Source organism: Pocillopora verrucosa, chromosome 3, assembly GCF_036669915.1.
Source record: "Pocillopora verrucosa isolate sample1 chromosome 3, ASM3666991v2, whole genome shotgun sequence".
NCBI classification, from domain to species: domain Eukaryota; kingdom Metazoa; phylum Cnidaria; class Anthozoa; order Scleractinia; family Pocilloporidae; genus Pocillopora; species Pocillopora verrucosa.
The window spans coordinates 1,705,656-1,726,374 of NC_089314.1; the positions used below are offsets into that span (position 1 = coordinate 1,705,656).

The 20,719-nt window shown below is 38.6% G+C and overlaps 3 protein-coding genes and 1 pseudogene across 6 annotated transcripts; 2 read left to right on the top strand and 2 right to left on the bottom strand.

Moving 5' to 3' along the window:
- The first annotated feature begins 232 nt into the window (after positions 1-232).
- LOC131769941 (uncharacterized) lies at positions 233-705 on the top strand (annotated as a pseudogene).
- Positions 706-4,132: 3,427 nt separating this feature from the next.
- Positions 4,133-8,493, bottom strand: LOC136280052 (uncharacterized). Its single transcript, XM_066164692.1, has 2 exons — positions 8,126-8,493; positions 4,133-7,934 (listed from the first exon to the last, which is right to left on the bottom strand). Exons 1-2 carry the CDS (start codon positions 8,491-8,493, stop codon positions 4,133-4,135), a joined length of 4,170 nt encoding a protein of 1,389 aa, XP_066020789.1.
- Positions 8,494-13,231: 4,738 nt separating this feature from the next.
- LOC136279792 (chromosome partition protein Smc-like) lies at positions 13,232-16,568 on the bottom strand. 4 transcript variants are annotated; one of them, XM_066164022.1, is made up of 6 exons: positions 16,381-16,568; positions 15,349-15,493; positions 14,902-14,946; positions 14,656-14,697; positions 14,348-14,401; positions 13,232-13,671 (listed from the first exon to the last, which is right to left on the bottom strand). In XM_066164022.1, exons 2-6 carry the CDS (start codon positions 15,439-15,441, stop codon positions 13,630-13,632), a joined length of 276 nt encoding a protein of 91 aa, XP_066020119.1. In that variant the 5' UTR covers positions 15,442-15,493; positions 16,381-16,568; the 3' UTR covers positions 13,232-13,629. The 4 variants fall into 4 exon arrangements, with proteins under 4 accessions (XP_066020119.1, XP_066020120.1, XP_066020118.1 ...); XM_066164023.1 differs by having other exon boundaries at positions 15,349-15,507; XM_066164021.1 differs by lacking the exon at positions 16,381-16,568 and adding an exon at positions 16,205-16,370.
- Positions 16,569-16,726: 158 nt separating this feature from the next.
- LOC131770537 (uncharacterized) lies at positions 16,727-19,537 on the top strand. Its single transcript, XM_059086254.2, has 2 exons — positions 16,727-17,215; positions 18,910-19,537. Exons 1-2 carry the CDS (start codon positions 16,841-16,843, stop codon positions 19,132-19,134), a joined length of 600 nt encoding a protein of 199 aa, XP_058942237.1. The 5' UTR covers positions 16,727-16,840; the 3' UTR covers positions 19,135-19,537.
- The last annotated feature ends 1,182 nt before the right edge of the window (positions 19,538-20,719 follow it).

The window sequence follows — 20,719 nt, forward strand, 5'->3', positions numbered from 1 at the left end:
ATGAAATAAAATCGTGTCACTTTTGTGTAACTCGCTTTTAGCAATCATGTTCAAGTGTGTGGAACCAGGATTTTCGTTCAAATCCCCTTCCAATATTTTGATTGTGGGCCCTACAAGTTGTGGAAAAACCACCTTTCTCCATCACCTACTTTTGGAAAATTTAGACCTCTTTGACCAAAGACCGACCCGCGTGCATTACTGTTATGGATCCTGGCAAAATAAGTTTGACGACATGCAACGCCATGGCATAGAATTTTTTAAAGGAGTGCCTACCCACGACGATTTAACAACATGGTTTGGAGATAAACGAGGGGTATTCTTGTCTTGGATGATCTCATGTCGGAGGGAGGAGATGACAGAGAAATACTAAATCTTTTCACACAATATTCTCACCACATGAATGTCACCGTGTGTTATCTCTGCCAAGACATGTTCCCTCAAGGAAAATATGCCAAAACCATCTCTAGGAATGCGCAATACATTATTGCCTTTAAAAATCCTAGAGATAAAGTGGCGTTGCGCACCTTACTGCTACAGATATACCCGACCAAGTGGCTACCTGTTATGGATATATATAATGCATGTACGGACAGACCCTATGGTTATTTGTTATTTGACGTACACCCTGCAAGTAGAGATTCTACGAGACTTTTAAGTCACTTGTTACGACACGAAGGGTGTGTACGCTGTTACAGAGAGAAATAAATAAGAAAGATGCCTGGTTATAAGCGCAGTATGCCCACAACCCGAAGGAGAAGAAGAGTGAAAAGAAGACTAACCAAAAGAAGACAAAAAGGAGGTATCCTACCATTAGCGGCACTCATTCCAGCCCTCATTGCTGGAGGTAAAGCATTGGGTTTAAGTGCCCTTGGAGGAGCTGCATCGTTTGGGGCTAAAAAAGGCCTAGAAGCTCTTACAAAGAAAAAGCGATGATTAATAGTTTCAAGAGAAATGTGGATTTTTTAAAATCTATTTTACAAGAGAAAAATAGAAAGCGTCGTATGGAAAAATTACTTCACGCTAGTAAAGATCAAATCAATGCCGTCAGTGAATTCACGTTGAACATGTTGAAGAAAAAGATACCTTTATCACCGCCCACCGTTGCCAAACTCAAGAAATATAGAGTGATGTTGAGAGAGTTGGGTAAACGGAGGAACTCTTTAAGAAAGCGGCGTCAATTACTTGTGAATCAAACAGGCGGTAGCTTTTGGAGTGGTATGAACGACGCGTTCTGTCAGTGTTTCAAGAGATCATGACTGTCACCGTGCAAGAGGGTATAAACGAAGTGGACACGGGTATAAAGTTTGATTTGCAATTCAACTACGACGACGACGACAGTGACTATAAGGATTCAACCGAGTGTAGACTCACAATAACTCAACTGTTTCGGTGGTTGCGTATGCGTGTGGTGGAACCCTTGTGGCGATTATGGAGACGTTCTTAATGGTGAAACCCGATGAGTTTCGAGCTTTGGTAGATTATTACAAGGGAAAAATTACTGAAAGTACTCTTCTGGACAAAGCCGCACGCGTGGCCGCCGAAGCAAAACTGTTATTAGAAGATACATCTACTCCTGCTGCTTTAAAAGAACCTGTGGTAAAAGAATTGTTAATGCAAGAACGCAAGCTTACTGACAAATTGAGACAGATTCCTATCGCCGGTGGTGTAGAACCTCCACCTCGAGACGATGATGGTAATCTCATGGAGGGGTTGCAAGAGGGATTGTTAAAAGAACTCATTAAATCCATAAATATGAGGGGACAAGCCGCCGTACCTCAGATGACACTCAAGAGGGAACCTGTCACACCTGTGGGGATCAAGAACGAACACGTCACCCCTGCGAAACCGGGAACGTCCAAGATTCCTTTTCTCACAGCTCCATCCCAAAAGATACAAAAAACGAAACGAAAACTTCCTGTTCCCACACCGCAAAAGCATCGCACGGAGTTGGAACGACTCAAAGAATTTGGTAACTGGGAACCTTGGGAAAAGAGAGGTTACGACCCGTATCAAGTGTTTGAAGATGACGAAACGCCAAAGTCGAAGAAAGGCAAAGGGAGGGGCAAGAACCGTCCTAGTTAAGGCTAAAAGGAAACGACAGAGAGGAGGAAAATTTGATATTCAGAAATGGATTTCAAAGTTAGGTGTCGAGTTTCATTGGCCCGGATACCAGTATATGGGTCCAGGTACAAAATTAGCCAAGCGATTAAAACGTGGTGATCCAGGAATTAATCGTCTTGATAGATTAGCCAAACAGCACGATATTGATTACAGTAAAGCTAAATCACTCGCTGACAAACATATTGCAGATCGTAAGATGGTAGCCGGAATCGATAAGTTTCCAGGCAAGAAGAGTTTAACCGAGCAAATTGTGAAGCGAATCATGCAAGCTAAACTTAAAACAAAATTGTAACGCCTCTACAATGATGAAATAAAACTTGTGAAAATGCAACACAGTGTGTGTCTCCGGTTCATTTGTAGTTTTGTCGTTATCGAGAGCACATCATGTCAGGTGATACTTTTACTTGACGTTACCCAGTAACGATGGGAGTCTGAAATATTTTCCAGACAACAAAAACAATTCTTGGAAAAATCGATTAGACAAACGCATCGATTTAGAAGGAGAGTGGGAAGTGGGATTGAGTAGTATTTCGCTTCCACACGATTCTAAGGTGTCCAGTTACCTCAAAGGATTAAAAGACGATGATGTCTTGCTAACCACAGGACGAATTAAAGTAGCCACTGGGGATATACAACATAAAGTGACTTACAATGTCACGTATGGAGACATCAAACAACATCGTATCGAGACAGTTCACGATTTACTCAAATCCTTGTTTGATGAAGAACGTTTAAAATGTATTATGAATATGGGCTCGGCGTTTGGGAGTCATTTTTCTTCAGGACACAGCGCACAATTTGAAGTGATTGCGGATGAGGATAAAGAAACGATTACTGTAACAGCAGACAAGGTAAAATCGACTGATATAACTCATCAAGAAGTTCGTGACGGTCTCTATTTTGAGTTACCTCGAGACATGTGTGAGTTGTTTGGTTGGACGAAAAAAACAACAGTTCCTTATCGTCGTATTGTTAGTGGTCCTATTGAAGAGAATTGTAATGTATCACGACCGGCGCATAATCTCACAGTGACCAAACGTGGTACGGTGTGGAGTTATGATAGGAGGCTTACTACATCCAGTTTGGCGTATTACAGATATGAGATCCCATGGAAAGACCGATTTGCGGAGAAATATCATAGATTTCTTCTTAGCGATCTGAACTGGACCTTTATCAATACTAAGAGAAGTACCTACTTAAATTTACCTTACCCACGAACCTTGTATATGTATTCCTCGCTTTGTGCTCCAGTACGCGTGGGAGATCAGACGACTGATCTTATACGTCAAATACACTACCAACCAATCTTGGAAGGAAATTATTATTACGAACCCAAGCAGATTCATTACATCAAGTTACGTAAGAATCACATCGATGTGGTGGAAACACAGATGAGTGAGTCGGAAAATAATAATTTGGCTCAGTTTACAGACGGCGCTTCTATAGTCACCATGCATTTTAGACGAGTGAGATAACATGTTTAACCAAAAAGAGGCAGCCAGAGGCTGTCTGTCTGAAGCCGCCGCCGCCAAAAACCGAAGCCCAGGAAAAGAAGAAGAGAAAGAAACGCAAACGGATCATACATGGGAAGAAAAAAAAAGAACTCCAATTAAAAGAAATGATACGTAACGTGGAGGAAAGAACTTATTTTTCAAAGAAATGGCTTGATAATATTGAACAACATAGAAAACGTTCAGTGTAGTGTTTTTTGTTAAGTTGTAGACACTAAAGATGCCGCGAGTGTATTCATGTCGATGCCGCAAATATAAATTATGCATGATTTCTCAAGAAAAACAAATCGAAGAAACATGAAGGGATTATTATGAAAATTTACGAAAAGTAGTACGCCTCACCGAAATGGAAGTGGTCACCCAAGGGATTCAAGAATTAACCGTTTACTTAAAGAATTAACAAACACGTCATGAAAACTTTTTTAAAACTTTGTTTTATTAAAAAAATAATTTAAAAAATGTTCGCTTTGAGTGTCAATGTTTTTTGTTTTGTTTTGTTTTTATAAAAGCAACAAGTCCATGTTCTCCAAATCTTGTGCATCCAGTCGCGAATATCCGTAAGGATAAGACTTAAAACCGTGCGAATGATCTAAAACTCGCTTGTCGAACACGAGTTGATACGACTTAGTCTGAGTCTCAGTCTTGATTTTTTTCAAAGTGGGGTTTCTGACAAAGTGGGTCGGGTTGACTACCAGCGTTTTTCTTTGTTCATCTAACGGGTGAAGAACCTCATCCAAAATATTTTGGCGGATGATGTCGTAATTTAGCTGTTTGGCACCACGTACATTCAGCGAGAATCCCTTTACTTTGCACACCACTTTACCATTCTTTGTTTGATACCCATAGTTCTTCGCACCTGCGGAGATGAATTCTACAATAAAGTCGCCATTGTCAAGCTCGTTGGTCATGTCGCCGAGGTAGTCGCCAAGCTCGATTTCTGTCTGCCCCGGTTTCCATGTATATATGACCGAGTCTGTATCGTAATATAAGACTCGGTCACCCAACTTCTCCAACGATTCGTACAATTTAAGGCGGGCCAAACAGGTGGTAAATGCTGCGATGAAAATATTAGTATTGCTCCCTTTGTAAGGATCTTCTTCATCGCGTTTGTATGATACTTCTATTACTTCGGAATTAAGAATACGGATGTCTGTCACGGTGAAGAGAGGGTCGTCAAGCAGATCTAGGAGTTCGTAGGGTTGCGTGCATTGTTTGGTCTTCGATTTATTGTTTTGTTGGCCAAATTTCCCCCAGAAGGAGTTAAGCATGAGTTTAGCCGTGGCTTTTCTTCCGGGGTTCTTGACGATCTTGGTAGGGTCGAGTCGGATACCTTCTTTTTCTTCATAGCAATGAATGTATTTTTCTTTTTGAGTATCGGTCCGCACCCAGTTTGGGTAGCCACCGCTCTCTTGCTTAATTTTTAACCAGGTGTCCACGTACGGCTGGAACAGACCTTTTCGACGCTGCGGGAAGTCCCATACTTCATGAATTCGGACGAGTCGGTATCCTTTTTCGATCGCTTTATTTATCTCTGGGGTACACCAGGTGCCTCGTAACATTCGTTCTTCATCACTGTGTGGGCAGTGATAGTCGCGTTCCAGCATGTGTTCTTTCTGTGTCTCTATTTCTACACACTTACGGCATAACGGGAAGGTCAGCTTGTAGGAGTTTCCAATTTTATGACGGTAAGGTAAGACTGGGTTATACATGTCAGCGGGTGGTGTGATGTCCACAGTCATCAAGCCAAAGTAACTTCTAGGGTCTTGATTCTCTGGTTCCAAATAGATGTCCGGGTGGCCTACAGGGTACGTACCATACTTGTTTACGTAGGGGTACTCAGACGTTACGTCGATGTAGCGGATTTCTTCTCTTTCTTCTTCATTTACTTTATGGTACAGGCAGGCGGCGCCCGTTCTACCACCGTAAAAACCTTCTCTTGGGTTCAAAGGAGGGACGATATCCAAATCTTTTAGAAATTCGGTAATGGCTGGTGTTTCTTTCTTCTCTTTCTCCCATTCACACCCCCAGATTTCCACCACTCGATACCCTTTACCGCGGAGTTTTTGAATTTTCTGACTGGTCTGTTGGCGTAAGGCTTCTACGGTCAACCCATTGGAACAGAACGGAATTTGTTTGCGATTGGTGTAACAGGTACGACAACCATGATAGAGGCATCCGTAAAATTCGTAGACTGTGCGGGTCTGTGCATCGTAACCATCCACGAAGTACGAGGTAGGGCCAACAGGGATACGATACTCTCCACCGTTACGTGCGTGCTGAATTCGACTTCCGGTATTGTATTCTTGCCACATCAACCATTCCAAAGATGCTTTGGAGTGATTCATACGGGCACCTCGCCACCCCGATGAAGGTTCTACTGCTATGAGATCTAAGGGTAAATGTTTCCTCCTCCAATAACGGTTACACGCTGCGGCGATCGTAACGCATTTTTCCATAGGATTGAAACCGGCGATGCTTTTAAATTCTTGGATGAATTTGTGACATCCAGCTTTCAGTAACGCAACATCTGAGTGACAGTATGCAAGCAGTTCTTCTTTGAGATCAAATGGGTGTTGTTTGGCTGCTTCTTCTCTATACCACACTTCGAATTCTTCTTTTTTCTTACTCGACATTCCCTCCGGATCATAGTAAGAAACTTCAGGTAACGGACCCACATAACTTCGATTTTCTTGCGTATGAAACTTGTGTGGGAAGAAGCCTTTTTTCAACTCGGTGAGACCAAAGGTGTCGGTAAATGCAGACAGAGCCATGGGAAGAAAAGCCATGGAATCTTTAAATGTGATTTTACCAGCTTCCAGAGAAATCATCTTTGTGCCGTTAGGAATCATCAAATCGAATTTTCTTCCTTCTATCACAAGCTGATGCTGTATGAAAATGGAATCATACCCTTTTAAATTATGGAATATGCAGATGACTTCACGCGGTTCTTTGTACTGATCTTCGGTAAGGTTCGTCAAGAATTCCAGAAACTGTTTACTGCAATCGTCGCCATAAAACGTGTAGGAGGTGTTGTTTTCGGAAGTTTGAGCGCAGACGCAAATGGGTAGGTGTGTTCCGTCCTCGCTGATCATGGCTTCATAGTCCGCGTAGACGAAGATGGATGGTTCTTCGTACACGGATGCCTCGGGGTTTATTTTTAAATGCTTCTTGATTTTGGCTTTCGTTTTCCGTTTGGGTGAATCTTCTTGTTCAGGGATGGGTTGAATGTAGCATTTGTGTTCTCTAAGGTCCACGTACTCCTTACAGTTAGAGCATTTTCCAAAGTAACAACGGTGCAGCTGTTGGGGGTCTGGCTGAAATTGTTTGCAACAGTTACCGCATCGTACTAGGGTCATGCAGATGTTTTTTGCGCGGTGTAAGGCGAGGCAGTTCTGACTGTAAAAATGGCGGTTGCAGGCTGAGCAGTGGAGAGAGGGTTCGTGAGGTTTTGTACCACATTCGGTCTGCTTGCATGCTTTACAGCGACGGCCCTCGCATGGGTGGTTGCGGAAGTCGTCATGGTCAAAGCCTTTGTTGCACGTGTCACAAAAATACGATCTTTCCAGGAATCCGAGGTAAGACGTACATCCATGGTAATGACCCATATCGCTTTCGTACTCTGGTTGATACAGGAGGCGGATGATGTACTTTGGCGATTCCACGTTTCCTTGAAACGTAATGCAATATGGATAGCATGTGGTCATCACTTTCAACTGGTAGTCGGGCGCCAGGTACTGTTGAAACTTTTCTAATTCGGCACGCCCACAAGAGCCTTCGGGCACACCAGCTTGCTTGTGAATGAATTTGGCGCATCGGGTGAGCACATTCGGATTATTTCCAAGATTCTTATAGTAACGCTTTCCCTCTACACCATCGTCTTTATGCAAGTGGGCTTTTGTTAGACAAATGGCTCTTGCAAGGCAAAGGTTGTCTTCTGAATTTTTAATCGGTAACACACATTGTTTGTTGTGGAGAACATCTTCAATATTATGTCTTCCCTTTGTTAATTTAGATTTACCACCTTCCTTTGGTTTTGGCACGATGGTGAGGTCGACGGCGAACTTATCCTCAGGGCTAAAAGATTCATTCGAGTTAAGTTGATTGGCCAGTTGGTTCATATATGCACCAAATCGCTCTTCGCCATTTCCATTCATGATTTCACTGACAGTAAAGCGTTGTGTTTGTACATGGTGGTCAAATTTCTCGGCTTTAAAGTTTAAAAACACTTCATCTGTATCTTTCAATGTTTTGTTTTGCCACTGGTCGGTAACTTTTTTGCGATGGAGTGTTTCTTTCATCGATCTAAGAAATAAAAAAGGTCCTTAAGGATCTAGCAGTTTTTTCTCTTTCATTTTTGATTTCTAAGACAAGTTTTGATATTGCTAGGTCAGCTTCTCCGTATATCGAAGACACATGATGATTTTTATCTATGTCTGTTTCATAGTGCTCGTAGCAATTACTTAACGACAGAAACTAAATCATGATCATCTTACCTGACTAAAGCCTCCGTGACTTCTTTTCCCACATTATCGTTCTTTGTTGGGTTACGCCTCTGTTTTAATGTGGCGCGATATCTTTGTTGACTCGCCGCTGATTTCTTCCACCGCTTGGGGAGACCAAATTTTTGAAAATCAAATTCAAACAAGGGCATACCACCACCAATTTGCTCAGGGTGTTCATCCAAACCAATGTCGAGGGCATCTAATTGTTGTTGATCCAATTCACGACCAAATTGAACCATTTGCGAGTCTGTCACATCGTTGCCATATTGATTTTCAAAGACTTCTCCAATTTCGTTTAATAAGTCATCAGAAATACCATCATCCCCATATTCCACTTCGTCAAACTTTCGTTTCGCCATCGCTCGATCCCTCAATTCAATCTACAACTTCACACTTTACTACTTCTTCATCTACATCTGCAGCCTTTGAGATGATGGCGCAAGCTTTGTAGTAGTTTTTTATGGAATTTGAATTTCAAAATTTTCAGGCTGTATACAACGACTCTGATTGGCGACGATTTCCTTAGGGGGTTGGGCAGCCTCAGGCAGCTTCAAATTTGTTTAATTGTTCTCCCTAAGGGGCTCTGTTTTATTCGAAAACGTAGTTGAAACGCTTTCCACTTTTCAACTTGCGTTTAAAGCAGAAGCGTCAACTGAAATTTCAATTTCAAATTTTTCAGGCTGTATACAACGACTCTGATTGGCGACGATTTCCTTAGGGGATTGGGCAGCCTCAGGCAGCTTCAAATTTGTTTAATTGTTTTCCCTAAGGGGCTCTGTTTTATTCGAAAACGTAGTTGAAACGCTTTCCACTTTTCAACTTGCGTTTAAAGCAGAAGCGTCAACTGTTGGTTCAAGGTTTTGACTACGATTTGACTACTTTATCAGTAAGAAGAAGTTTTGACGTGTGTGTGTGATCTTCTACGTGAACTACAAGTGTGACACAAGGTAAGTTTGTGATTGCGATTCGTTTTTTATTTGCTAGATTTGCTTTTTTAACATTTTACTTCGCTTTTCTCTTTTAGATGCCTCCTGTTAGAAGATCACGACGATTAAGACGTCAGGATGTCGAAGAAGACGGAGCGCCCTACGATTGCTTCATCTGTTTGACTTCAATTACTGTAAACATGTATAATGCTACAGCGACACCATGCTGTACAAGACGAGTTCACCGTGCATGTTACCAGCAACATGTCCATACATCGGCTGCATGTGGACACTGCCGACGACCATTTGCTGCCCAAGCCGCCATCGATCCAATAAGAAATCCACCGATAAACGAGGATTTGGCAAGGAGAGAAGCACAAAGACAACAGGCCATCCAAGATTTGGAAGCATTGCTTCAACCTGGAGCGCTCGAAGCCAGGATTCAACAGGTGTGTGTGTTTTTTATTTTACGAATCGTTGTTTGCGTGAACATTTCAAAAAAAAAAATTTTAAAAAACTAAGACAACCTTTTTTCTATTCATCTTTAGATGCATGACGTATTTGAAGCATCGTATTTTATCGTCGATCATGAGTTTATGAGCAATTATTTACTTCGTCTGATCACCGATATGCGGAATATTCTTACTAGACTGGATGTGGAACATGATTTGATTCGAATTGAAATTTATAAACCTCCAGATTTTAACACGTATTTTGAACGCTATATCGATGAAATCGTTCCAGCTCATATACGCAGATTGTTTTTGACTCAACACTTTCCTTTCGCTGAGTTTTTAGTAGCTTTTTTTCATCGCATTAGAAGAGTACTATACCAATTTTTTAGGTTTCAATTGCGTTTCCCTGCGCATTCAAATCGTGATTCTATTCGTTATTGCCACTATATGTTTCGTGAACGTTTTAGATAACCTTTTTTTTTTTGCTCTTTAAATTTTATTGACATGTAGGAGAGTCTGAATTTTATATGAGAGCTCATTTTTCTTTTTATTACGACATTTTACACAATAGCAATTCAATTAGACTTTTTTTAATGATTTCAGATTCCTCCACATGATTACCTGTCAACTTTATGTTTGCTCTATGTGACTGATCAAGAAACCAATTTCATTCGAAATTCTTTAAGAGCTCTTTTTCAAGCTCTAAGAATTATAATAAATAGACTGGAATATTATGTGATTCATGTGCAATTTTGTATGGAATTTCAAAATAGTTTTTTTCAAGCGCATCAGTTATTTCCCGATACATTTTATTATCAATTACTTTTTGATGTTCTTTTAGAAAATACTGTAATAAGTGATATGTTAGGAATACATGCGGGTATCTACGAAACAAGAAGATTAAACCGATCTTATTGTCATAGCAATTTATTTATGCGAGTACGTTTATTTTCTATTTTATAGATACCTCAAGAATCAATCTGTAGACTTTTAGTTAGATTTCCGATTATAAAGACTACCACATACTATTTAATTCGTTCTTTACGAAGACATTTTCAACGATCTCTTCCCAGATTTTATTTTTCAATACAAGCATGTTTTATGAGAAATTTTTACCTCAGGTTACAATTAGTTGCTGAAGAACGACACGGTTTTTATACGCCAAGACAATTATGGAATCATTATTTACATTTGTATATCTTACCTAATTCCGTGTTACCGTTTGTTGAAATAATACCTTGTAGTAATCGCATATCCATGGAATTACTGCAAAATTACTTTTATGGTCAACTTTTTCATATTCGTTTATATGGGGTTTCTCTTTCGTAGATACATCAAAACTATGTGGATACAGATGCCCTCTATTGGTTTTTCAGCAATTTAAAATTTGAATTATCAGTCATGGAAAACTTTAATTTAGCTGTTTATTTTCAAGATGTTGATTTTTTAAATTGTGTTCTTTCACTGTATAACATAAACCAATTCATACATTGTTTTTATGATATCCAAGAAAGAGAGCTCCATAGGTACGAGTGGTTGGCTACGACGTGGTCAAGTAATGACTATGAAATTAAATTTTTTACATTTTTAGAATGAATTCCCTTTGGATGATTTCCCTCTGGAGGATCTCGACGAGTTTTTTTTCACACTATGGTGTCTTTTAGATATGGAAGATGATGAAATTGTTGTACTTTTTAACCAATTTCACTTTTTTATGGTTGTGAATCAGATTTGTAATGTCACACCAGTCATAAGTTGGGGTTTTGTAGATTATGAGGAAGATGTAGCAGCACCCCTTATAGAAGATTATCTTTGGTTAACTACTAATTACAATTCAAACAATTATAATATTACACATTTTTATTCAACACCCGTAGCGTACTTTTTGTAATTAATAAACTTTTACATGGTTTTACATTTTGTCTCTCTATCTGTAATCTATTTCGTGGTAGGCAGAATGGAAACCATCTGCGACTTCTTTATCCCAGTTGGTATAGTAGATACATCTCTGGTTTCCATAGGGGTGGTAAATGTATCGTAAGGCATCGCGAAATATAATGTCACGATGTCTTTCCCTTAGTTTTAATTCCTGTATTTCCAGATCTTTTTCCTTACAAGAATGAACATGTTTCGATGCTTGCTGACGAATCTTGCGTTTTAGATTGGAAATTTTCTTTTGAGCCTTGGATCCTCCCATCCCGAAATTGGATGTAACAACACACTTGCGCGGCCTTTTTTCTTGCTCTGGTCAATATCGAAGTTGTACTCGAGATGGGGAGCAGAGATAACTACGATAGATAATTTCTCTAGGACTCTCGAGAGCTCTGTCACAATCCATGGTAATGGAGACTGGCTGAATCTCTAAGAATACCTCGGTTTTTCTGGCGTAAGCGATACCATTTTAAAGAGTGCTTAAATTCTGTCATAGCCTCGATGTCAGTAACCAACCAAGTAATACATTGGATGTAAGATGATCCACCCACGTGAAACGCGTTGTAAGCAGACACATGTTTTGCATGTACACGTAAAATCGTAGGGATAATGAAAAACAGACATGTTTATGACTCCTTCTACTTACAACGACGTCACTTTAAATAATAAATCCTAACCTCCAGAGATTCGGACAGCCTTAAGCAATACTAGACAACTCTTGAGCAAGTCCTAGACAAGTTTAGACAACATCTCTCTTGGGATTTAGCTTGGGTGGGCAAGTCTGGGCAGATGACGTCACACGTAACATTTTGTGACGTCTTACACCACATAAGTACCAGCCATAGGACATTTCGTGACATTCATACCACATAGGGACTGGCTCTAAAGCATTGCGCATGCGTACATTTCTAATTAGAAGATTGCACATGCACATCACACAAATAGGTATCCCACATGGATGAATTTTACGCTACCGTTCCATATATAAATCAAACCGACCCTTATCTCTATTAACAAAGATGACCGACATGGACACTCGCTCATTAAATAATCAATTTTTACCCTCGTGTACCTACACGTCATGAATATAATTATCTAATAACCCTAACACGTGTACCTACATGGCATGAATAAATTATTACTCAAACTCGGACCCAGGCCGCGCGGGAATTGCTAGTCAGACGCGCTATACTACTCGCGTCCGATTGGTCTAAACGTGACTCGTGACCGAAAATATCCCAGCTACAAGTGGGAAATATCCCAGGTAATAACCCACCTATTGATGTTCGCGACTCAAAATCACCGGACAATAGTCACGCAATAACCCTCCTATAAGTCGATATTTGTCCTCCGTTAATTTCCGTCTAAAAGAAACAAAGCCATAGTGTTTGTCACCTAACAACTAGTTTGGTAGAGTCCAGTGGTAATGATGTTTAAAAGCTGACCTCAAATGCTACTCCAAAAATTACAACAAAGTCAAAAAAATTTGCTGTCAACGCGCGTTACGATAATTAATGAGAGGGTTAGAAAATACATACAGCCTCTTTTGGCTTGCTGATACGTTGGCTGCAAGCTGATAATGTTCACGGTCAAGAGATTCTCCCCAGAATTTCACATTTTCCCTCGAAGCTTCGCTTCTCGGCCTCATATTCGTCCATTAGACAATTTTTTTCAGCCGCAAACCTTACTAGCCTACATACCAGCCGCCTGGAGGGGTTTATTTACCAAATATACCCCGAGTGATGTTCTCCAAATTTCAAACCTCACATCCACAACGATAAAACCATTGGTTCAAAATTTAATTCAAGATGAGAGGGGGTTTTTCTTGTTACAGAGGAATGAACATGTTTACTTTTTTTTATAAAGTTGTCCCAGAGGACAATGAAAAGTAACTATCCCACGCAGGAAACAATTAGCTGTTCGTAAATATTTTTCTTGGGCGTTGCTCCATTTGACGCAAAATTATGCTCTTCACAACAACAAACAAACAACAAACAATCTGTTCCTCGTAGTTCACCATTTTCCTCGAGCTTCGCTATCGGTAAACTGTTCACATTTCGGGACAGATAATATGTGCGGACAAATATCCGTGCATATTTTTGTGCCAAATGGAGGCTATTGTTTATTTACTCGTTACCACAAAATTGAAAGTTAAACTGAGTAGCTAATTTTATTCACTTAATTACGGTATTGAGCTTAGACTTTCATTTTCTTCTTCAAGTTCCTGCCAAGTAAAAAGAAAGACAGAATAGACAAGTCACATCAAAGGGAAAGAAGTTCATACCAAGTCCTGAAAACTTTTTATTACTGACAGAAGTGGTTAAGGCTTGCCACAGGAATTTTCAGGTGCTTTAAATTTAAAGGAATGTTATAAAACTTTTTCATTGAATTAAGTGATAAAAAGTTCAAACTCCTTGTTTGGAAACTTTTTTTCTGTTGTTGTGAAAAAAAGCTTCAGGAATGCTAGACTCTGGATTGACTCTGAAACTACTCGTCCTCAAAAAGACCCTTTGCTTGACAAATCAGACATATCATTATCTTTGTTTCATAAATGGAGCAAATTCCAGTTCCTCAATTTGCCTTGGGGAAGTTCATCCTTATTCATTACCACCTAATGGGGGGAAGGGGTGAAGGGGGTGAAGGGGGTGGAGGGGGTGGAGGGGTGGAGGGGGGGTAAAGGGGTTGGAAGATTTTGGAATCACATGCTTCTCGGGGGGGGGGTGGGAGGGAGGGGGATCAGTTGTCACTGACAGAGAAAGTCCTCTAACAGTCATATTTTCTGATAGCTCAAGAATTTTTCTTGTTTTTACTTCAAGTGTTCATTAGCTTATTCTGATCATCTATTTCCATTTTATAATACTCAATCAAAATGCCCTCTATATATAGTCAGAGTAACTAACCTTCAGTTGTTTCCGCAACTTCAAAACTTCTATTTCTTGCTTGCAAGTGGCAATCTAATGGCACCATACAAACAGAAGAAAAAATACAATTAACCATCTCTTGCAACAGAGAAAAAAATTAATATGGAATTTTAACAATTAAATGATAAATTACTTGAGCATGGAGACCACAAGTGTATCAAGGAGGGGGGAGGGGGGAGGGGAAGGGGACACAGAAAAATGACCATTCATACAAGCATAACTTACAGTACCAGTACCACTCAATACTAACTCAAGCTAATTGATTAAAATTAGGTACATCTTTTTACCTTGGATTTCACACCATCAACTTCTTTTTCAAGTTCCTTTTCCTTTAAAAAGTTACAAATATAAGGTCATGTAAATGTTTGTACTGAAGAGTTAAAACAACTAATCTATTTTAAAGCAAACTGCAACAGGGAGAAGACATGACTGAGAAAATCAATCAAACCATCTCAATGAAACCCACCATCTTTACAAATAATACAAATGACATAAAAAGATCTAACAGCTAAATGTATATGCATTTTTTTTACCCTCAAAATTAGTCGTTCATCTTCTATCATGGTGGGAAGGAACCTCTGCAAAAATAACAAGATTTTACATTCACCTCAATGACCAGTTAATAGCCAATACGCAATTTAGGGAAATTATACGTTCTTTGTTTTTGCTTTACAACAGTCTTTGATTGGTCCAGGGAACTTGCACACCATCAAATTGGATCCAAAACTAAAAACAATCACAACTTGGTTACTCATGTTTTTCTGCCCTTCACACAGTTTGCTTTTTTTTTTTCTTTATGCTCATGTTGGCTCCTATTGAAATTTCTTCCACTCAAATTTGCTGCTGTGATTTCTATGGTTTTGGTTTAATGTATATTGGTTCTTAATTTTTTTCCCTTGTTCACGAATTACCAAATGTCCTCTTGCACATTAGCTTATTGTGTGTTTTGCTGTCACTTACTGTTTTTTTTTGCCTCTAACCTTCTCAAAGTCTTTTAACCTTTCCTCCTTTTCTTTAATACTTCTTAGCAAGACCTGCTTCTCTTTAGGCCAGTCCTCCATTTTGACTGACATCTTCTAGGAAATGGGTTGCGTGGTATCGCAACTCAGGATTACAGCTTCATACCTATGAAGCAAAGACTGAACAACCACCTAAACCATCACCAGCCTGCATGAATATTGCTACCAGCTAAAAGACTGGTACTAACAATGTGGTTGAAACAGGGCACAGGAGACCAGGTGATAGTCCAGGCTTCTCAACACCCAGCCAGGTCATTGTGTTGTGTTCTTATGCAAGTTAACAATCTAATTTGTGATCATGTTTAACAGTTATAAGCCATTGCATGGGGTTGGGTGCATTTCCCACAAAACGGGTCAAGTCATGGCTTCCTATTACACTTCCAAGGGGAAAAAAAAGCAAAGTTTAACAGTAATTAGCACAGTCACGTCTAAGGAGACGTGATAGAAATGTGGCAACTTTTATACATGAGCAACATAAATCTGACTGCCCTTAAGAGACCTTAAGAGACAGTGATGTCCATGGATTTTGTCAACATTCCCAAGGATGTAAAAACCACGTAGATATGTGGCGCAGTCGTTGCAAAAATTCGAACGAAAATGCCAGTTTGCTTCGAAATATCGCTTCAGCATATAAATCATGAATCCTTGTGAAGTTTCTTTGTATTGACTCTACACACTGCGTTAGTTTTAATTTGAGGAAATGCCTGGAAAAGTCAAGCCGTCTTTAAAAACGTACATGATTGAATTTCATTAGTTGATCCTCATAATCAAACTAATCCTTTCATGAGCGCTTATCAGCAACTGTAGTATACCTTACCTCACGAAATATTTTTTCAATTCCTGCCCTTTGAGTGGTCAGAGGTAATTCTTTATAATATCAGCGCTGGCGAGATTGTATTTATAACAACTGTCTCAAGATCCAAAGCCTTCCGATTAAGGGTTCCAAAGATTTATGGTTCAATATATGACCATCAACTGGTGATAACTGCTTACCTCTGACTTGCCTTATTGTGGGCGCCCCATTTTACTTGTATAATTGACATATTTGTTCTTGATCATTGACATTGTAATCATCATTATTATCAGTATTATTGACTTGTTTGAAATTTTAAATGTATTTCATCAAAATACCAAAAAGCAAGGAAAAAAGGAGCTGATAGAAATTACAAGCTTAGGGTCAATATCGAGCCCAGGGTTATTTCGGTTCAGCGGTATGGTCGCCAAATAATAAATGAACAAATGCAAAGCAAATCCTTCTATGGTGGGGAGAGGAGAGGATTAACAGTCCCCTCGCCCAGTTCCCTGGTGATAATTTATGATTACTACGATTTGACACATTTGCTAAATGCGGACTCTTGCTGTGTGTTTGTCTTTATGACATGAAGCGTAAAGACAGCTAATCAACACACAAGAATCCTTACAGTAGCTCTGCATTTGTTGGATATTTTTTTATATGTCCGAAATAATCGAAGATTTTACCACCAATTTACATCCGTTTGCTGGTGTGGTTTTTCTTCAGAGAACAATCATGGCGGATAGCGAAATTTCCAGCGCCTTTCAATTGGCGGATCCCACAGATAAGGAACGTTTCTTTACACGGCTAAGGAAATTAAATGTCAACGACACAAGAGAATTGGACTCTTTTCTCGAAGACTACAAATATCGTAAGCTTATTGTAAATGGTTTCAATCGAGATCTAGTGATTGTCGGCCGTGGCGAGTCGACCGTGTTCGAGGATTTCACTTTACAAGTCTGGAAAAAATACTATATCGAAGAGGAAGTTGCACAGATCGGTATGTTGCAAGGAAGCTTATCATTCCCGGTAGAGGTAAGGTAGTTAATTTGAGAAGTGCAAGGAAATATTCTGAACTTGTAGTGGATAACTCCTTCACTAGCACCCATTGTCAAATATTTAAATAAATCAGCTATATTTATGTATTCGAGTTGATTTGTGCTATCAAGGAGCTATTCTTACACAGTTTGTTGATGTCGAACGTCAACTAAAGAGTTCTCGATCGATTAAATTTTTTTAAGACAATAAACGGCGTTGAAGAGTTGACACGAGCGGTTTAAAATGGATACCGAAAGACTAAGCTTTTCAGATTTTATAAGCTTTAGTGTACAATTCAAACGTCGCGATTCCAAAAGTAACTTTTGCAAGATAGATTCATAGAATTTCTGTTTATATTCCTCTATGCGCGAGTGATCTTGCCTAGTTGTGCCTTTTAAAAAATGCCGTTCATATTTTTCGCACCCTCCTCACGCTTGTCATTGTTCAAGCTCCACATGTGTGAACAGTATGACTTTCATGATTACGAGGACCTGTATGTTGTCAGTGAGAAAACAGTTTGAGTTTTATTTTCCATTGTTTCAAAGTGTGGTAAAATTGAATAAAAGACAAAGGAAAATACAAAACAAATTGATTTGAAAAATTTGCAACTAGGAACAAAACAACTGGGGTTGATTTGCATATTGATGTGCTGGTAATCGAATTTTTGTGAGAGATGATGAAGTGAGAGATGCATTTGGTTTCTCTTTATTACCTGTGTATTTTTTACTGGAACATGCTTAATAGTGTAAATGGAAAAGATTATCCTCCAATTCTAATATTCTGAGTATCACAATTTTCATCCATTACTAATTGTCGAGTTAGTGAATTATTAAGACCCTTATTAATATATGACCTGTGATAAATCAATATAAATAAAAGTCTAAATTTGGGTTAATTTCAGCGGCACAGGGTATATGATATAGAATACAATTCATTTGTCAATGGTATTATCCAATTCTAAGTTTCCCTCTTTTTGCAAAGTGAATTATTATATATAATTAGTATATTTTGCCAGTTTTTTCATAAATTGCAATATTGGAGTTAGCTTTTTTTGAAGTCACATTGTTAAGTTGCACACCTGTCTCATATTTAGAATTTTCAAACATGTTTGAAAGTTGTGAGCTGTCAACTAAACCTGAGTGCAGAATAAATGAATAGGAGAGAAGCACTGTTGTTCCTAAAATAGTTGATGAAATCATCATTTTTCCAAATTGATAGGTTCACGGAATACATGTTAATGAAGTCAGGTCCAAATGTAAAATTTAAGATGAGATTGCTGAGGGCATTTACAACTTAAGCTGTATGCTCAGTGAATCTTTTATGGAACAGAAAAACCACGGTGCTGAATTTTATATTTTGATCCTTTAACTCCTTTGATTGACCAAAACAGAATTTCTCCATACAATTTCAATACATTATAAGCAGAAAAGCGAGGAGAATCAAGGAAAACTTGAATCACATGTTGGAGAATTCTTTAAACCATTTACATCATAAAAATTGTGGGCAGGCAGTAAGGAGAATTACTAAAGAGATCTGTGAGTAAAAGGGTTAAGTTATTCTTTGTAGGATTCTTTTGAAATATTTTAGAATATTTGGTTTAATTTATTTTCATTATTATGTTAGCATATAGCACATTCCAGTTGTTTTTAGACGATTTTGCTGATAAGCAAACATCAATCTCTTTTGCTTAGGGTGTGTTTGTTGGAAAGTCTTCAGGTCGTGTCTATGTCTGTCAGGAGTGTGATGATTACCAAGAACAGTGCATTGTCTGCATTGCCTACAGCTTGGAGCATTTCCTTGTCCGTGGTCCCCAGAAGCTGCTGGAATACAATAAACCTCAGTGTTTGTTTGAGAACTGTTATGGATGCTTTGATCCTCTGATTAAAGACAGAGTTCTAAACTCAATTGGACTGTAGGTCATCAGCTAATATTTAAAGAGGGAGGGTAAAGGCTACATCTTAAGTGGAAACCACGGACACAAAAAAAACATCAACTATTACTTTGGTTATTTTTGAAAGTATTTTAAAGTGGCTGAATTTTTGCAAGTGACTTTTGTTGTGGTTGCTGAATGTGGTTCTGTACTCATTTTTACTCTCAAATACTTCATTTGAAGAAGTAAGGTGGGTTCAAAAAAGATCCACTTTCCTGACAACTCTCAGTGAAATGATTTTCAAACAATAACAGTTAATGTCCAAGGGCATAAATAAATTTTTGGGCCAGCTCAGAGCAACCTTAACCTGAGCCAATGTGCACATTTCTGCCCAAGAAAATAAACTGTATTACTATTATTATCACTTTGGATGGACTTGAGTATTCAAATTTAAAAAACTGAAAAAATTGACATCAAAACAGTAAAAACAATAAGCTGAGCTTGCTAGTAGGCTAAAGTATATTTCAGAATGCCGAAATGTAATTTTTTAGCCAACACATTGCACCACAATGCTCGACAAAGTGATACTGTAATAATGGTTGTTGAAGAAACATTTTCTTCTTATCCAGTAATACTACAACCAACAAAGTGATGTATATTTGCTAGAAAAACACAAGTTCTGTATTTCCTAAAACGACTTACAAGACAATCAGGCTTTTTTCCCCTTATTTTCACTTAAATTTTTAAACAACTGGAGTTACTTTAATTTAGGTTCTTGTCTTCATAGATCAAGCCAGTTTAGTAATTGTTAGGTCTCTGGTATGTTTTTTGTGCTAAAATTACAAGACATTTGGAAAAAAGAACCAGTCTGTAAACGCTGCTTAGTTGAGTACAACAGAACTTAATTAGAACAGTTACTGCAACTTGCATCCAAAAAAACTGCTAAGATATTGCTACAATGATAAAGAATTTCTCAAACTTGATGTCACTGCTCTCATTTGGTCCGGTTCCCAGAACATTCAAGATTTGTGAACCTTTGGAACTGTATAATAATCATAAATTCCTTCTGTAAAGTGCTTTGATTCCTGCATGGCCCGTGCAATCTAGTGGCTTTCAAATAGCATTAAATTAATGTTTACAGTATGCAGTACCTTTTTTATAGTAAATAAGAAGTCATCATGATCTTTTTTCCACAAATGTGAAACTTTGTGGTGCAAATTATTTGTTTAAAACATTGTTTCTTTCGGCTGAATAGTTTTGTTAATTAGCTTTATAATTTTGGGTTGATGTTTTGAATACTTAACAGTTATTCACTATAGTGGAGGTGAGTGGAGGTGGATATTTACTTGGCCGCTTTGTGGCTTTGTAAATATCCACCACTTTAACTTACACTGAGGTGAAGATTTGTTTTGGTTTATACCACACAGATGCTAAAAAAGTAGTTAATATGTTTATTTCAAATGGGCAGAAATTAATTTCTTGATGTACTCAGAAGTGAATAATACTTGCTATTTACTTTCAAACTAGCCAATCAGCATGCATGAAAAGCACTATTCACCTGTGTGGTATATACTAATCATAGTTAGCCTTGAAATAGTCACTGTCAGATGTATTGATGTACTTGTAGGCAA